Source organism: Ptychodera flava, chromosome 15 (assembly GCF_041260155.1).
Source record: "Ptychodera flava strain L36383 chromosome 15, AS_Pfla_20210202, whole genome shotgun sequence".
NCBI classification, from domain to species: domain Eukaryota; kingdom Metazoa; phylum Hemichordata; class Enteropneusta; family Ptychoderidae; genus Ptychodera; species Ptychodera flava.
Genome location: NC_091942.1, coordinates 35387668 through 35406801, shown reverse-complemented (window position 1 = coordinate 35406801; position 19134 = coordinate 35387668). Strand labels below are relative to the sequence as shown.

The 19134-nt window shown below is 36.0% G+C and overlaps 2 protein-coding genes across 7 annotated transcripts in view; both read left to right on the top strand.

The window, feature by feature from the left end:
* Positions 1-4178: 4178 nt before the first annotated feature.
* On the top strand, positions 4179-6615 carry LOC139152017 (small ribosomal subunit protein uS4). 2 transcript variants are annotated; one of them, XR_011556533.1, is made up of 5 exons: positions 4179-4306; positions 4933-5158; positions 5537-5723; positions 5820-5970; positions 6294-6615. XR_011556533.1 is itself a non-coding variant. In XM_070725102.1 (4 exons), exons 2-4 carry the CDS (start codon positions 4951-4953, stop codon positions 6466-6468), a joined length of 570 nt encoding a protein of 189 aa, XP_070581203.1. In that variant the 5' UTR covers positions 4179-4306; positions 4933-4950; the 3' UTR covers positions 6469-6615. The 2 variants fall into 2 exon arrangements, 1 of the variants encoding a protein (XP_070581203.1); XM_070725102.1 differs by lacking the exon at positions 5820-5970.
* A 2546-nt stretch (positions 6616-9161) lies between these two features.
* LOC139152012 (regulatory-associated protein of mTOR-like) overlaps positions 9162-19134 on the top strand; it is a 42260-nt gene continuing 32287 nt past the window's right edge. For 2 of the 5 annotated variants that reach the window (XM_070725094.1, XM_070725093.1), the window contains exons 1-2: positions 9169-9471; positions 17226-17328. In XM_070725094.1, coding sequence (XP_070581195.1) covers positions 9319-9471; positions 17226-17328 — 256 coding nt within the window. In that variant the 5' untranslated portion in view covers positions 9169-9318. Of the gene's footprint in view, positions 9472-17225; positions 17329-19134 lie in introns of all 5 variants that reach the window. The other 3 variants (XM_070725095.1, XM_070725096.1, XM_070725097.1) reach the window with 2 other exon arrangements.

Genomic DNA, 19134 nt, shown 5'->3' with positions numbered 1-19134 from the left:
TTTGTACCCATACTACCCACTTCCAAATGGTCTGGAAGTGTCATTTTTTACGTTTGGCTTTACCAATCAAATCATTTATAACTTCCCATGTTTCCTTCATTTTTCCATTATTTTCTGAAAATAAGTGTGTGTAGTACTGTTTTTAAGCTTTCTCAAAACACCTGTCAGGATATATACATGATGCTGCATTTGAGGAATAAAGGACAGAAATCAAAATATTATGAGATGAAAATGAAAATTTATTATTTTGGAAGATAGGAGATAGAAGGGGAACGTCTGAACCCTGGTACGAATTCTGCTGGCGCCTTCTGAGAAAACAGTAGTATGACTTGGGGAACACCAGTAGAATTTACCGGGTTACTGGCCTAAACAAATAGTTAAAATGTACTTGTCCACTTTCAATAAGTGCACACATACTGTGTATATTTATTTGCATTTCAAGGCCACAAGCCCAAATACAAAGGGGTCTATACCTGCACAACAGAAAATATGCAGGAAACGCTAAACTATCATACTCTAAGCAAAATACTGCAATAAACTAAATAAAATACAAATAAATAAATAGGCATTGAGCGGGAATATACTAATAGTTACACATTTTCAGATGACTTCAAAACTGATTGTATTTTTTAAAGGCCTTGTAGGCATAATTGCAAAGCTTAAAGACTTCTGTAGGGTCACATTGTCTCGTTGATTCAAAAACTCATTATAAGGAAATTTGCTTCTTTAGTTCCATCACCTGGTATATACTGTTTCTGCAAATTTTCCGTTAGAACATAATTTACAGTGTCTTGATAAACATGATAAAGAGTCAATGTTGTGATGTCTCCCTTCCTCTATTGCAAGAGGGAGGGGAGAAGATAAAATGCATGCAAAGATTTGCAAAGTACTGTGATAACAGTAAAGGTTAAAATATGTGCCTTCACTCAGACTTTCGTCAAGGACTCTTCTAAACCATTCTCTTTCAAAATCAAGAGTACAATCAGGGGTCACCATGCAAATTTTGGCACTTAGAGAAATAAATTACCTAAGATTTACCGATATGTTAAATTCAAAATGGTCATAAGGTCTGCGTATACCATATAGGTATGTAATTTGGGTTTTAATGTTAGATATCCATTCTATTATTGTTTCATGATATTTGCTATTCTTGTTTCAAAAGCTGTAAATGAATATTGCCTATTTTCCATCTTATCCAAACATTGCAAAAACCATACGAAAACAGAATTGGTTTACTCTTTCATTTCACTCTCATTTCAATTGCAAGTTATTTCATTCTTTGGGTCTGAGATCTGCAGATTTTATTACTGATAGAAAACATGCAGACAACTTAAAGTGGCACTCCCACTTGGTAACATTTTTAAAACACATTTATTTAATGCCAGCGGTCGATATTTGACGTGGCACTGCGCGCAGATCGCGAGATACCAATAAAAACATGTCCTCAAAAAAGTAAAAGTTTGAATTCCGGTGGCCCACCTAAACTCAGTTTCCCAACATCAAACGTTCGGCACTGGGGCCGTTGTCAACAAAGCTAAAGAGTAAGAGTCTACCGTTAGCGGTAGGCCATATGTATTTTTTTCGTGCACAGGCTTTATTCAATTCGTAAACCAAACTCAATGTATAGATTTTCCGAACGTTTATCAATCTTCTAGGGGACAATTTAGATAAAGTAATAAGTGTCAGGAATCGTAGTTTATCGTACGTTTCCAAATCTATTGCCGAAGTAGTCGATGCATCCGTCTTGTCGCGACCAGCCCCAGCTACATTCACCCATTAATAATCGAATGCATCGATGGTCTGTGAGTCAATTCTGGTCGCACACAGATATAACCCTTTCTACAGGAAAAGTGTCGAAATATTTAGAGTACAATTGACTTGATAAAAACCAACATTTCCTCACGGAAACACCATGGATAATCGCGGTCGGTACACCTAAGTATAACACATCTTTGCCTTGCTAAGAGAGCACTGCAAGGATAGCCGACTCGAGTCGATAATGCAATACAATACAGTGGCGATGGACATTGACAGGATTTCAACATTTTGAAACTCAATATGGCAAAAACTACCTTGACGCGGTAAGGAGGTGATATCAGTGATATAAATCTGAACTGTACATTTTCTTGCATATTCAACTTGGAAACATTTTTACGAAACGGAACTTAGTTTCGACCGATAGGCTGTCTCAGTACTGGCAGACGACAAAATGTAGTAAAATCAGAGAAGGCAAATATTTTACACGTAAAAAACTGATATCTATTTGGAATTGGTTAAAAATATAATACAACTGATTGAGATTAATGAAAATGAAAAAAACTAAAGAGAAGTTTGAAAAATAAATTTGCCCTGAGGTAAAGGCATAATGCTGTATATAAAGTCTTCGCTGTGGGAGGTAAATTAATTGCATCGTTCGAACTTATTATAGACTCCCGAGGATATCGTCAATCAGCACAACAACAAACCTTTGGGAATTTCGGGTCACAATCAGAAACGATCGTAAAACTTCTGGATGTGTAAAATACGCTCGGGAAATGGCATGTTTCTATCGATATCTTGCGATCCGCGCTCAGTCGCCACGTCAAATATCGACCACTGGCATTAAAACAATGTGTTTTAAAAATGTTACCAAATGGGAGTGTCACTTGAAGGTGCAAAAAATTTCTAGGAGTTCCAAGATACACAGCAAATGAAGTTGTTATCGCCAAATATGGTCAATTGCCAATTTTCTGTCACACAATATAGCATTGAATTCATGCATGTCTGGATATAAAGCTTACTGAAATACCCTTTGGAAAACTGTAACAGTCTTGACTATTCAGATAGGCATGCATACATTAGTTACACAAATTCTTTATTGCTTTCACCTGTCTGTAATTGATGTAATCTACGGTATACACAGTAATCATGAAGTGATATGATGGCATGTCATCCCTTTGTAGCTATTTCCCATTAATATAGGCAAGGGGCTTGCTGAATACATCGCCATAGTCCAGATGAAATGCTGGTTTAACAGGCAGGGCATGGCTTTGCTAAACAGCAGGAATACTACATTTCTGCAGTTAAGATGAAACACTGATTTCCTGCACGCTTTTGTACACGATAGATAGACTTTTAGCTTCGCCAGATCAACTAATTGTCTGTTGTTTTCCCTCGTCTGTCTGTCCATCTGTCAACTTTCCCCAAAATTGCTGGTTTGATTCTTTGAAATTTAGTATGCAGGTTCCTTGAGGTGACTTGAAATAGGTTTGCTACAAATTGTAATAAAAGATGTATACTTGTAATTTAAGCCACCTTTCAGCAACGCGGAGCTTATCAAATAGGCTGATTTTCCAATGCTGTTTGTTCGTCCGCCCTCCGTTAACAATTTACTTCTTCTCTGAAACCTCATGTCCAATGGTTTTGAAATTTGATATGCAGATCCCTTGAGATAAACCCAGGTAGGTTTGTTCAAATCATGGTGAAATTTTCATATTTGTATGTCGGTGTCTTTAGTAATGATTATATGGGCGTAGGCTAAGTCTTACAGTTCATTTTAATACTTTGGATAGAACTTGACACGCATACTTATGCACTGAAAGTGCAGGAGATTAGTCGCATACGCATGAAAAGGAAAATAAAAATACCGCTACTCTGATTTCTTTTCCCTGGGCATAGATACTCGAAACTCTTTGTTTCTAGTGTTTAGAGCTGTAAGTAATATATCGGCAGTCATGAAGAAAAGAATGGACGCAATTAGACACCCCGTTTAGTGAGAGGGGATACCCTCGTTTTGTTATTTTTTTTGGGGGGGGGAATGAGTAGCCATGTAATGAATGAAAAACATAAAAAAGTGTCCTTATCCCATTTTATATTTACATGTAAGGTTAAAGGAATACCGTTGGACGCGTTTTGCCACTGGATTATTAACCCACCGCTTTCTGGAACTGCCGCTTGTCAAGTGCAGTAGCCTATTGTAAATTTAAACAAAAGCATGTCATCTCCTGTGTTTGGCGTCGTTGCTGTCAACCCGGAAATGGTACCATCACTCACTTTTAACAGTCCGCCGCTAAAATATAGAAACTCAGATACTCTACCTCATAGTTACACTATGATCATCATAGTTACACTATGATGATGACTTTCTAAATTGTCCACGAAATCGTAAGATAACGATCTAGGATGCAGATAAGATTTTAGTAACCTATAGCGCTTGATGAATTGTGGTTACCTTTCACTCGGCGGATGAGTATGTGAAATCTAACCCCGTGAGTAATAGTATCGTCCTTTTTCGCCTGATCGGCCATCTTGCGAAGTGTGCTCGAAGGTACTCTTCAAAAATATCCCATTTACGCAAATTTTATAGGTTAGAACAAAATGTAAGCTCTTGCAGATGAAGTGTTACATCGATGTGGTTTGTTTATCGAAAGTAAAGTGATTATCGTGATAAACGAAGTGGCTCAATAAAGCTTTCAGAATGGGCGACCACGTGCACGTGACATGACACCGAGTGCAAGCAGTCAAAGGGTTTCTGCCACACCGTACAGCTTGCAGCTGTGTAACAATTTTGGTGGACGTCATCGCCAATATTGTAGCTAGCCTATATGATCACGTTTGAATTGTTAACAAGGTCAGCATAAAATGCGCCATTCAGCTCGATACTGAATTGATTTGTACGTCGATTATCTCGCAAAAGTTGTAATGCCAGTCAGATGATACGAGACCCATTAGCTGCAAAATTGTACTGCATTTGGTCGTACCGATTTATCACTACTGTTAGTACTGAAGAGTAAACACCACACAAACCCTGTTGTTTGGTATTTGTTCAAACACGTCGTTTTCCTGGTATCTTCACGGGATCCTCTTCATTTGCATTCAATAGGAGAGTGAAGCAAGTGTTTTGCTACAATTTGTCTCTTCTGGATTGCCTAAGTTTACAATATTACATTTCAGGTGGCATAATTATCCAAGATGAGGATTATTGGTAGTAAAACCTACGTAACACCCAGACGTCCTTATGAAAAGGAACGACTTGATCAGGAATTGAAACTGATCGGTCAGTTTGGTCTGAGGAACAAGAGAGAAGTATGGCGTGTCAAGTTCACACTGGCTAAAATCCGTAAGGCTGCTCGTGAGCTGTTGACGCTTGATGAGAAAGACCCAAAACGTCTGTTTGAGGGTAAGCCAAAGTTACCTCTATATCTATGGATTGCTGGATAAATATCATTGATACGAAAAAGAGACTTCATTTCTGTTGTAGAATATCACCAGAAGTAGAGCTAACAAGGTTCTGTCATTGGTCCAAATGACCTGAATCCCCTTTTGTTATCATTAGTGAACATGTGTAAATGTCCATAATACATCCAAAGTGTCTTGAATTTTACCACAAAATAATGCTGCATTCCGATTTACACTCGATTCAACTCTATTCTCTATGGCATTTTTAAACCTGAATTTTATGGGAGAGGGGTTTTAGTAATATAACAATGACCCTTCTGGTGTTTTCTCCATTCATGCTGGCTTCTCTCAAACCATTTCTATCCATTACATCCTGTAGGTAATGCCCTCTTGCGTCGTCTAGTCCGTATTGGTGTATTAGATGAAAGTAAAATGAAGCTTGATTACGTCTTGGGTCTTCGTGTGGAAGATTTCTTAGAGAGACGTCTGCAGACTCAAGTTTTCAAACTTGGTCTCGCCAAGAGTATTCACCATGCTCGTGTTCTCATTCGTCAACGTCACATTCGGTAAGTAAAGCAAATGTATCTGCTAGAATACCAAATATATTGTCAGCGTGAAAGGATCTTTCTCATAAACTTTTCTCAATTTTTCACCTTCACCAGGAAAGGCTGAGGTGTGAATATTGTACAATGAGAAAAAATTCATGAAGGCCAATAAGTGTGTGCTTGCACACCTTATGCCTTCTCTATTCCATTGGTTTGAAGTGATATACAAGGTCAACCCACTTTCTAATCCTGTGTTGTACTGTAACAGGTAGGATGGCAATGCCTAGTTGACATAAGTGGTTCTGAATGTTTTTCTCAAAATTTACAATTTGATTGGGAAGAGAATTTACCAAGTTTTTATATCAAGTATAGAAAAACTATGTTGACTTTGGTCTAAAGTGAATTTCTATTGCCTATACAATATATTGCATAGAATATGAGATAACATTAGGTAGATGAACATATGATGAAAGCTTTCTCGTGCATAAATCAGTGCTTTTATGAAATCATTCTTAGAAATCATTCTTAGACTTTGTAGCAAAAGAATTTCAGAATTTGAAGAAAACTGGAATAAATTATGTTTATTTGCAGTGTACGCAAGCAGGTTGTGAACATCCCATCCTTTGTCGTCCGACTGGATTCACAGAAGCACATTGACTTCTCCCTGAGATCATCTTATGGTGGTGGACGCCCAGGCCGTGTCAAGCGTAAGAACATGAGAAAAGCTCAAGGCGGTGGCGGTGATGAAGAAGAAGATGAAGATTAATTTACACGCTTTAGAAACTTCCCTCTCTGTTGACAAAACTGATGTAAACTAAGTGACACTTTTCCATCTTTTATGTTATTTTACATCTGTCAGATCATGAGGTGAAGTTTTCAATGTTATGTGAAAATAAAAACTTTCACTCTTTAATCAATGGTGTGCTGCATATTTCTGCTGTGTGTGTCAACCATAGATTGTTGTTTGGCTGGGCGGTTCAGCACTGAAATGTAAAGTATTTGTATTGCCTATGTATCCTTCTGTGATGGATGTTTCATTGACAGGGGCTGTGCCAACTAATATTCACTGATCTGCAAGTACAAAGTACCTGACACATTTGCATTTTACTGACTAGGCAGTTGCAATATGTTGTAGTCCATTTGGGTTTGTTTATATTTGTCGACTGAAATACATGAGCCTTGAACGGTGAACAATGGATAAAACTTGAACATCAGAGTATTCTGATCAGGTTTTGCTCAATCAATGGTTCTACATAAAATCATTAATTAAGCGGCGTTGAAATTTTCACTGCCCATGCCAGGCATAGTATCCGGTCAGTTTTAACAAAAAAATGCCAGGACCACTTCAATCTAGTAACAAATAACAATACTGAAACTCCAATGGAACCACCTCTTCAACAGTACCATGTAGTACAAGTGTGTGTTTGTAGCTTACAGTGCCCATGTAGCGTTCTGGAAGTGACGAGGTCTGTTGTATGAATGATTCCCTAAACTGCTTGACTATTGTAAGGTGAAGTTATGTAAGTAGTGTGATGGGCCAATATGGGACCTTGTTTTCGGAAATGTGCATATTTTTTGGAAAAAAGTAAGCTTTGCAATTACAAAACTGCACTTCTGTCAAATTTAAGTCTTGCATCTACTGGCAAATTAGCTTGCCATCCATATCGTGAAAATCTTGGTGGTGCAATATGCAATAGAACAAAAATATTGAATAATATTCTCACAAATTGTGCTGAAAATTCACAACCCTTTTCCCACTTCTGTGTGACTGCCTGTTTACAGAATCTTAGTTCACATGAAAAAAATGTAATTCATAACTCTTCCCAATCTTCATTTCCAGCCCTTTCATCAATGCATATGCCTCACTCCCACGAAATACTCAGAACTTTCATGAATGTAGCAAGCTTTGCATGACGTGCACTCGCCCTCTGTGACACACTCCATCACAACTGTACTTGGGATAACCACCGTCTGAATTTCACAGACATTTTCCAGAGCTCTGCTGCCTTTCCACATACAAGGATCTGCACCTTCCCGAAGTCCCTAAAGCAAAATATTAAACAAGCAATGCATATTTGTGTACCACAATAGAAAGCCACCATTCTGTATTTGTTTTGCCAGCTGTCTTCCCAAAACTTTTTATTTTAATCAATATTTTGCTGTAACAAGCATGCAACTCGGACATGTAAGCTAGTTTTAATGTGTAACAGACGTGATATATACACGGAAACTGAAAATTAGTTTCAAAATGCATATGTTTGATTCCATTCTCTTTTAAATTTACATGAAATACAACAGTCATCGAGTACTGGTATTTCTCCGGACTAGGTACATTTCCACCGTTGGCGGCGCTGTACTTTCGCCGGCTATCTCCACAGCGGTTCAGTTTATGTCCTGTGGATCGCACTAATAGAGAGACTGAACATGGCTCAATCTCCTTACGTCGGCCAATGTTAACTTATGAAGTCTCCATTTTTGATGGCGAAGGGGTTTAGTTTTACGAAACAGTTATGGAGCGGTGTGTCAAATTTTAATATAGGCAGTTTGAGGGGTTTATATTTTACAAAAGCTACAGTGATATTAATCTGACACAACAGTGGATGTTTAGGGTGAAGGCTCAATATATTCTGTGTGTTTGCTGATTCATAGGTGAATTTTCGACATGGATTACATGTTACTAGTACATTTATCCAAGTTAATCATTGGAGTGGGAAAAGTTGCAATTATTGTATTGTAGGCCTGAAAACGAAAAATTCATTGATACCCAAGACTGATGCAAACGGTCCCGTTAACATGACTAATACCAATTCAAGATACAGACTCCGTGATTTGCATATACGGACAAAAGTGCCTTGCTTTGAAGCTTGTCCTTCCAACGCTGAGATACAATGGCAATGCAGCGAGATGAAAACACGAGGCCCTTTTGTTTTTGTAGATGGACAAACTTCAATTTATTTTGGCATTTTGAAGAGCCAGTTTTCTCCAATGAATCTTAAAATAAGCCGACATGAAAAAAGGTTTATCAAGCTTTATTGCACTCCTCACTATTTCTCCATGATTAGTAAATCTCCAGCTTTCCCTCTCCAAAATATAGAGGAAAACTCATCACGGCCCACTCCTCACAATAAAAGTCCCCTTACTGGACGTGCCAATATCATACCCAAGTCTGAATGAAAGAATGATATACATGTAGGCCTACTATCGGACTAGAGCACCCCGAAAGACCTGTGTAAGGAGATCATCAGGATCATGTTGCACGGTTGGTGTAGTGATAACTGCCCCTCCCCTAGAATACTGATGCAACATGTTCAGAAACAAAGAATCAGAAGAATATTTGTTTAGAAGCCTAGAGAAAAGAACACCCTCAGTCTGAAGGTCAACGTGACCCCAACGACCTTTCCCTATGGTTGCTGTCCCAGGTCACTCCCATGAGTCATACCAAACGCAATGACACCAGCGAGCCGTGCGCAAAAGAAGATGGCTGCCGCCAGAAGACCGCACTCTGAGTCCATTACATCACAGGTTTCGATTTTACGCACATCCACGTGAGTGAAAACATTAAAATCATTCGCCGATAACCGAAGTACGTTATTGTAACGAAAGGGGAGTAGCCAAAATGTCGAGTTTGCTACTTGATGAAGATATAACCGAGTCCGAGGAAAGTGAGTTGTGTGACTGGCAGCTTCCGCTGGCTTTCATGAAGAAACGCCATCTGGAGAAAATAGAAGGCAGCAGATCAGTCACTCAATCATGGAGAATGAAAGAAAGGGTAAGCTGTAATGATATCTACCTAACACATGCTTCAAGTTAATCAAAATTTAATCAGGCGAAAAATCGGTGATCGTGTATTTGATGCAAATCACGATAAAGGGGCGTTGTTGATTTTGGAACCCAGCGTGGTCGGCGGCCGGTCAGTCCAAAACAAAAACCGGCGTGCAAATGACGTCATGTAAACACTGAAAGCGATCGTAGAGAAATCTACTATTTTTCATCATCTACGCGGAAAAATTGTCGAGTCACTCCATAGTGATGTTCTCAGACCTCAAGTTTATTAAATTTGGTGGTTATATTTAACAAATGATGTATCTGTCATGTACATTTATTGTGATTGTCATGAGCATGGCTTCATTCATCGCAACATGCGCTTGGTGACCTTCAGACATGTCAGATGTGTGTTTACATTCTTCAAAAATAAACGGAAGACAGCCACAGTGACTCAGACTGATGTTTTTATTGAGACAAGGAACCTACACAAGTTTGTTTTTAAACTGTACTTGGCACATTCCACGTTTGCAATAGATGGAGGGATAAAATTTTAACCAGTCACATTTTTGAAAGTTTAAACAAAATCGTTCAGTATTCCCAACCTTCAATTTCTCCATATCATAGCCACGTGCTAACCTTGTGACAGGTGATTTCAATGGAGTATTCTAATAATACTTGTACAATGTGTTAATGGAGGAATCCATAGAAATGTAGTCAAACTAGTCAGGCCACAGTGTCAAAGGTGTCCGAGAGAGGCATTATAATTTTGAGTAGGCTATAAATATATGATGAGAAAAAGTGGTGTTTCCTTCATACTTTTTGAGTGACATCATTTAAAAATGCAGCACATGCTGTGCAACTCACGTTTCTCCTTGAAAAATTTCAGTCCATCAAAGATTTAAAAAGCTGATTATGATTAAGACTTGAAAAATTGACTTTTATGTCATCCTAAATTTCTAAAATATTCCTATGCAGAAGACTTTAAGTTGTATTGAGAATCAAATGGGTAACTTGCTGACCAAGCGGTAAAGATGTACAAGGATAAATTTATGAAAAGTACTCATAAAAGCTGCTGAGTCTGCATTGTTTCACGGTTTCTTTTGCAAAGAACGAAATAATCTTGCCATTTTACCTTGGAATACAGCCCAGCGACTTCACTTTTTAAATACCATTTTAGAATGGTGTATACAGTATTGTTCTGAGTCTCATGTGAAAGTGTTGAGAAATTGATAATCTTACAATGTCAATATCCTTCATTTCTACATTTACATGTAAGTCAATGGCATTGCTATCACTGCACTATTTACTCATTGGCAGTGCTGTATCTAAATTTCAAAAGCCCTCTCCTCTTAAATTTATTTGAAGTCACTGAAGTTCAATACAGTAATACTGAATATATCATGAGATCTAGTGTGCCCAACATCATTCACCATAGGCCGTGGGCTAGAGGGGGTCTACGTGCACCCCCCCACAGGATAACAAACCTGTATTTTTCAGAAGCCTTGGGATCCCTAGAATACGAAATGGAATTTTAACAGAAAAAATATAGGGATGGAATAGCTGTTATGGTCATGTTTTGAAGGGTACCGCAAAATCACGATTTTCCAAGCCAAATGCATTTTCGTCAAATGTGTCTTCTTGTAAGTCATGTGCTGAGCTCATTTTTTAACATAACCTCACTTGTTTGGTATCATTAGAAAGGGAATTTAGTCCTCTTTAAGATGACACATTGTACTATGCAATATCTTCTACAGTTTTTGTCAAATATAACCAAAACTTACCCCTTACCCCAAAATTTAACATTGCAAATTACAGTAAATCTCAAAATTCTACCAATTTTTTAGCTAGGCATAATAAAAAATGCAATGCTTTGTCTGAAATCTGTTTTATTTCATACAGGGACATGTCAGAAATATGAAATAGACTTTTAACAGAAAAAATATTGGGAATCTACAGCTATAACAGTCATATTTTGAAGGGTACCGCAAAATAACAGTGTTGCAGATTTGCATGCATTTTTGTTAAAACTGTCTTCCTATAAGTTATCTGCTGAGCTTGTTCTTCAATATAACCTGGCTTGTTAGGTATCATTAGAAAGATAATTTACTAATCTTCAGAATGATATATTGTAACATGCAATATCTTCTATAGTTTTCATGATATATAACCAAAACTTACCCTTACCCCAAAGTTTACATTGAAAATTTCTGTCATAGCTAAAACCAAATTTTACAATTTTTTTAGCTTGACACAAAAAATCTGGCCCTTTTTGCTATTAAATCTGTTTTATTTGGTACAAGGACATGTCAGAAATATGAAATAGACTTTTAACAGAAAAAATATTAGGAATCTACAGCTGTAACAGTCATATTTTGAAGGGTACCGCAAAATAACAGTGTTGCAGATTTGCATGCATTTTTGTTAAAACTTTCTTCTTATAAGTTATCTGCTGAGCTTGTTTTTCAATATAACCTGGCTTGTTAGGTATCATTAGAAAGATAATTTACTAATCTTCAGAATGATATATTGTAACATGCAATATCTTCTATAGTTTCATGATATGTAACCAAAACTTACCCCTTACCCCAAAGTTTACATTGAAAATTTCTGTCATAGCTAAAACCAAATTCTACAATTTTTTAGTTTGACACAAAAATCTGGCTGTTTTTGCTATTAAATCTGTTTTATTTGGTACTGGGACATGTCAGAATTATCAAATAGACTTTTAACATAAAAAATATTGGGAATCTACAGCTGTAACAGTCATATTTTGAAGGGTACTGCAAAATAACAGTGTTGCAGATTTGCATGCATTTTTGTTAAATTTTTCTTCTTATAAGTTATCTGTTGAGCTTGTTTTTGAATGTAACCTGGCTTGTTAGGTATCATTAGAAAGATAATTCACTAATCTTCAGAATGACATATTGTAACATGCAATATCTTCTATAGTTTTCATGATATATAACCAAAACCTACCCCTTACCCCAAAGTTTACATTGAAAATTTCAGTCATAGCTAAAACCAAATTCTACAAATTTTTTAGCTAGAAACAAAATGTCTGCCCGTTTTTGCTATTAAATCTGTTTATTTGGTACAGGGACATGTCAGAAATATGAAATAGACTTTTAACAGAAAAAATATTAGGACTCTACTACTGTAGCGGTCATATTTTGAAGGGTCCGCAAAATATCAGTGTTGCAGATTTGCATGCATTTTTGTTAAATTGTTCTTCTTATAAGTTTTCTGCTGAGCTTGTTTTTGAATATAACCTGGCTTGTTAGGTATCATTAGAAAGATAATTAACTAATCTTTAAAATGACATATTGTAATATGCAATGTCTTGTTTAGGTTTTATGAAATATGACCAAAACTTACCCCATACCCCAAAATTTACATTGAAAATTGTAGTCATAGCTAAAATCAAATTCTACCATTTTCTTTACCTAGACATATAAAATCAGGCATTTATTTGTATGAAATCTATTTCATTCGGTTATGGGTCATGTCAAAAATATAAAATAGACTTTTAACAGAAAAAAGATTGGAATTCTGTAGTTGTAACAGTCAGATTTTGAAGGGTACAGCAAAATCTCAGTATTCCTGACTTGCGTGCATTTTTGTGAATCTATCGTCTTGTAAGTCAGCTGCTGAGCTTCTTATAGAATATAATGTAAGTTGTTAGGTATCATTAGTAAGATTATTTACTAGTCTTTAAAAAGACATATTGTAACATGCAATATCTTGTACAGATTTTTATGAAATATGACCAAAACTTACCCATACCCCAAAATTTACATCGAAAACTACTGTCATAGCTAATATCAAATTCAAGCAATTTTTTACGCAGACATAAAAAATTAGGCAATTTTTTGTATGAAATCTGTTTAATTTTGTACTTGGCCATATCAGAAATATGAAATGAACTTTTAACAGAAAAAGTATTGGGATTCTATAGCTGTAACAGCTGTATTTTAAGGGTACAGCAAAATCTCTGTATTCCTGATTCGTATGCGTTTTTGTTAAATCTGTCATCTTATAAGTAGTCTACTGAGCTTGTTATTGATTATAGCCGGGTTTGTTTAGTTATCATTGGAAAGGTAATTAACTGGTATTTACAATGAAATATTGTAACAGGCAATATCTTGTATAGTTTTCATGGAATATGACCCAAACATACCCCATACCCCAAGGTTTATATTGGAAGTACTGTCATAGATAACGTGATCAATTTCCGTGAATTTTTAGCTAGACATGATAAAAATAGTTCTGTTTCGGTATTAAATCTGTTGTATATGGTACTGGGTCATGTCAGAAATGTGAAATAGACTTTTAACAGAAAAAATATTTGGACTGTTTAGTTGTATCAGCCATATTTTGAAGAGAAATGCAAAATCGCAGTACCGCAAACTGGCACCTTTTTTGTTAAATTCTTCTTCTTGTAAGTCATCTGCTGAACTTATTTTGTGACACAACCTGGCTTGTGAGGTATCATTAGTAGGGAAATTTATTCTTCTTTAAGATGACATATTGTAATATACAATGTCATTCATAGTTTTCCTGGAATATGGTCAAACTTTACCCCATACCCTAAAAGTTCAAATCGCAAATTACAGCTTATCACAAATTCTACCATTTTTTGCTGCACATAATACAAAAGGCAATTCTTATTTAAAATCTGATTTATTTGTTACAAAAGTATGTTACAAGTATAAAATTACCTTTTCACGGGAAGATGATACAATTTAGTAGCCACTTGGATCATTTTTGGAGGGGGAACCCAAATATTGCAAATGTATGTGTTTCGGCAAATTTGCCCTGATACCTGGGTACCCTTCCAAATATGATCCAAAGGCTACAAATCATATTATGTTCCTGTTAAAAGTTAATTTCATATTTGTAACATACTTTTCTAACAAAAACAAGATTTCGTAGATTGCATACAAGCATTGCCTTTTGTATATAAAGTTAATAAATTGTAAAAAAGGTCGAGTTTCAGATTTGCAGTAATTTGCTGTGTAAACCTTGGGGTATGGGGTGAGCTTTGGTCCTATTTCATGAAACCTAAACAAGACATTGCATATTACAATATGTCATTTTAAAGACCAGTAAATTACTTTTCTATTGATACCTAAGAAGCAGGTTATGTCAAAAATCAAGCTCAGCAGATGACTTATAAGAAGACAGATTTAACAAAAAAGCAAGCGAGTTTCAATACTGTGATTTTGCGAGACCCTTGAAAATATGACTGTTAGAGCTGTAGATTCCCAACATTTTTTCTGTTACAAGTCTATTTCATATTCCTGACATGTCCCTGTACCAAATAAAATAGATTAAATAGCAAAATAGGCCAGATTTTTTGTGTCAAGCTAAAAGAATTGTAGAATTTGGTTTTAGCTATGACAGAAATTTTAATTTAAACTTTGGGGTAAGGGGTAAGTTTTGGTTATATATCATGAAAACTATAGAAAATATTGCATGTTACAATATGTCATTCTGAAGATTAGTGAATTATCTTTCTAATGATACCTAACAAGCCAGGTTATATTCAAAACAAGCTCAGCAGATAAGTATAAGAAGAAAATTTTAACAAAAATGCATGCAAATCTGCAACCCTGTTATTTTGCGGTACCCTTCAAAATATGACTGTTACAGCTGTAGATTCCTAATATTTTTACTGTTAAAAGTCTATTTCATATTTCTGACATGTCCCTGTACAAAATAAAACAGATTTAATAGCAAAAACAGCCAGAGTTTTGTTTCTAGCTAAAAAATTTGTAGAATTTGGTTTTAGCTATGACTGAAATTTTCAATGTAAACTTTGGGGTAAGGGGTAGGTTTTGGTTATATATCATGAAAACATAGAAGATATTGCATGTTACAATATATCATTCTGAAGATTAGTAAATTATCTTTCTAATGATACCTAACAAGCCAGGTTATATTCAAAAACAAGCTCAGCAGATAACGTATAAGAAGAACAATTTAACAAAAATGCATGCAAATCTGCAACACTGTTATTTTGCGGTACCCTTCAAAATATGACTGTTACAGCTGTAGATTCGTAATATTTTTTCTGTTAAAAGTCTATTTCATATTTCTGACATGTCCCTGTACAAAATAAAACAGATTTAATAGCAAAAACGGCCAGATTTTTTGTGTCAAGCTAAAAAAATTGTAGAATTTGGTTTTAGCTATGACAGAAATTTTCAATGTAAACTTTGGGGTAAGGGGTAAGTTTTGGTTATATATCATGAAAACTATAGAAGATATTGCATGTTACAATATATCATTCTGAAGATTAGTGAACTATCTTTCTAATGATACCTAACAAGCCAGGTTATATTGAAATACAAGCTCAGCAGATAACTTATAAGAAGAAAGTTTTAACAAAAATGCATGCAAATCTGCAACACTGTTATTTTGCGGTACCCTTCAAAATATGACTGTTACAGCTGTAGATTCCTAATATTTTTTCTGTTAAAAGTCTATTTCATATTTCTGACATGTCCTTGTACCAAATAAAATAGATTTAATAGCAAAAAGGGCCAGATTTTTTGTGTCAAGCTAAAAAAATTGTAAAATTTGGTTTTAGCTATGACAGAAATTTTCAATGTAAACTTTGGGGTAAGGGGTAAGTTTTGGTTATATATCATGAAAACTATAGAAGATATTGCATGTTACAATATATCATTCTGAAGATTAGTAAATTATCTTTCTAATGATACCTAACAAGCCAGTATATATTGAAAAACAAGCTCAGCAGATAACGTATAGGAAGACAGTTTTAACAAAAATGCATGCAAATCTGCAACTCTGTTATTTTGCGGTACCCTTCAAAATATGACTGTTACAGCTGTAGATTCCCAATATTTTTTCTGTTAAAAGTCTATTTCATATTTCTGACATGTCCCTGTATGAAATAAAACAGATTTCAGACAAAGCATTGCATTTTTTATTATGCCTAGCTAAAAAATTGGTAGAATTTGAGATTTACTGTAATTTGCAATGTTAAATTTTGGGGGTAAGGGGTAAGTTTTGGTTATATTTGACAAAAACTGTAGAAGATATTGCATAGTACAATATGTCATCTTAAAGAGGAATAAATACCTTTCCAATGATACCAAACAAGTGAGGTTATGTTAAAAAATGAGCTCAGCACATGACTTACAAGAAGACACATTTGACGAAAATGCATTTGGCTTGGAAAATCGTGATTTTGCGGTACCCTTCAAAACATGACCATAACAGCTATTCCATCCCTATATTTTTTCTGTTAAAATTCCATTTCGTATTCTAGGGATCCCAAGGCTTCTGAAAAATACAGGTTTGTTATCCTGTGGGGGGGGGGGGGTGCACGTAGACCCCCTCTAGCCCACGGACTACCAGACTTTATTTGTAATGTAAACAGAAGCAAGTTGTTCATAGAGCTAATGATGTTTTACATTTTTTCCACAGCCACACACAAAACTTGCATTAGGCAATACAAGACTGTTTAGGTAGAATGGTTTATTCAAAAGTGATACATTGAGATTGTAGCCTTCAATTTGAAAGGAAAATGCTACTGCTCAGAGGCATTAAAATACATTTGAAATCATGAAAATGCTGACCTTATTCTCACAATTCACTGTCAGTTCCTTGACACAAATATGTACATAAAATTGTGGTCATTGCCTTGCTGTTCATACTCATAGAGATCTTGGACTGTTCCATTGTTGTTAAATAATCCTACAACTGAAATGTGCAATTTATTTGTTTCAGATGAAGACAGTCAGTGTAGCTCTAGTGTTGTGTTTAAATGTCGGTGTGGATCCTCCAGACGTTGTTAAAACAACTCCTTGTGCCAGACTGGAATGCTGGATAGGTAAGCAATGTGATTATGGATAATATTGAGGAAAATGGCATGATGAAAATGTGTGTATTATTAGTCCCACGGACACCGTCCGGGGGGACTTATAGGTTTGGTCATGTCCGTGCGTGTGTGCGTCCGTGCGTGCGTGCGTGCGTGCGTTGTGTGTGTCCGTCCGTTCACGCAGATATCTCAGAGATGCAAGAAGCGATTTCATTCAAACTTGGTACAAGGATTACTTCATATGTCATACAGATGCACGTCGATTTGTTTTGTGATATGATCCAATATGCCGCCAGGCGGCATTTTATTACGATTTTTTCATGTACAGAGCCATAACTCAGACATGTTTCAACCGATTTTATTCAAAGTTGGTACAATGACATTGACCAATGTCATAGATATTGTTACGTGCAGAGAAAACGAACAAAAGGGTGAACTCAGCAGTTAATGTTTAAACAAAATTTATTACAAAAATAAAACTAATTGCTAAGTCAGGGATAGAGTACAAGCTTTAAAAGTGTACAGACTACTTATCTCAGCTGGGACGGCAAAGCTCCAGTCTCAGAGTTGTAACAGTCAGTCGGATGAATGAACAGTCCTTCGGCTTGCAGGCTTGTAGTTGCACAAAGTCCACAGTATAAATCCAGCGTTGACAGTGAAGGTCTTGAAAAGTCTTGAGAATGACTACTGCTGGAGTTTAGTAACACACAAGAGACACGATCCCAAAAGTCTGACTGGAAGCTGTGCACGTCCCTTTTATAAAGGCATGTAAGAACAATCTAGAACTTTTATTGACATGCTAATTACTGTTCTAAAATTATCTCCCTTACACAACTAATCAACTTTCCAGAACATTCCAAACATGACTAATTGAATTCAAGGTTGTGAGGTCATTAAGGGCAGTGACCTTGAGAATGTTCTAGACTAATTGAACTCAGGTCATGATGAGTGTGGGGTAAATGACCTACATAACACACCCCCTCTTCAAAAAAAGAAAATTTTTCAAGAAGAAAAATCTTTCTTTTACAAATGTAATCTTGAAAAGGATTTAAGTACTCAAATTTTGTTTTACTCTAAAGTAAGTTTCTTGAAAGTGAACAACAATAAATTTCTTGAAAGTGAACAACAATAAACTCTAAATACGAGAGAGACAGTCTGCAATTAATTGTCTCTGCCTTTGATATGTCTAATGTCAAGATTAAACTCCTGTAACATTAAACTCCATCTTAGCAATCTCTGATTTTTGCCTTTAAATTTCTGCAGAAATACAAGAGGGTTGTGATCAATATAAACCACTATTGGCTGATTTGAAGAAGTAACATAAACTTCAAATGCTGTAAAGCTAATATCAAAGATAAACACTCTTTTTCAATTGTAGAGTAGTTTCTCTGGGATTTGTTAAATTTGCGCGTGAAAAATAGCAAACAGGATGATCTACACCATGACTATCCTCTTGCAATAAAACAGCACCAGCAGCCGTATCACTAGCATCCACAGCTAATTTGAATGGCAAAGTGAAATCTGGTGCAGACAACACTGGAGCACTTTGCAGTATGGCTTTAAGTGTATCAAATGCCTGTTGGCATTGCTCTGACCAAACAAACTTTACTTTCTTTTTAAGTAAGTTAGTCAAAGGCTCAGTAATTGTGGAGAAATTTGGACAGAATTTTCTGTAGTAACCAGCCATACTGAGAAAGCGCATCAGTTGTCGTTTGCAGTTTGGTATGGGAAAACTTGAAATGGCACTGATTTTGGCATCAACAGGTTTTACCTCACCCTGTCCTACAGTATGTCCGAGGTAAGTCACCCTTGCCCAAC

Coding starts and splice junctions, on each gene's coding strand:
- LOC139152017 (XM_070725102.1), top strand. CDS start 4,951: ATGAGGATTATTGGTAGTAAAACCTACGTAACACCCAGACGTCCTTAT. Junction 5,159..5,536: donor CCCAAAACGTCTGTTTGAGG/GTAAGCCAAAGT, acceptor TACATCCTGTAG/GTAATGCCCTCTTGCGTCGT. Junction 5,724..6,293: donor ATTCGTCAACGTCACATTCG/GTAAGTAAAGCA, acceptor GTTTATTTGCAG/TGTACGCAAGCAGGTTGTGA.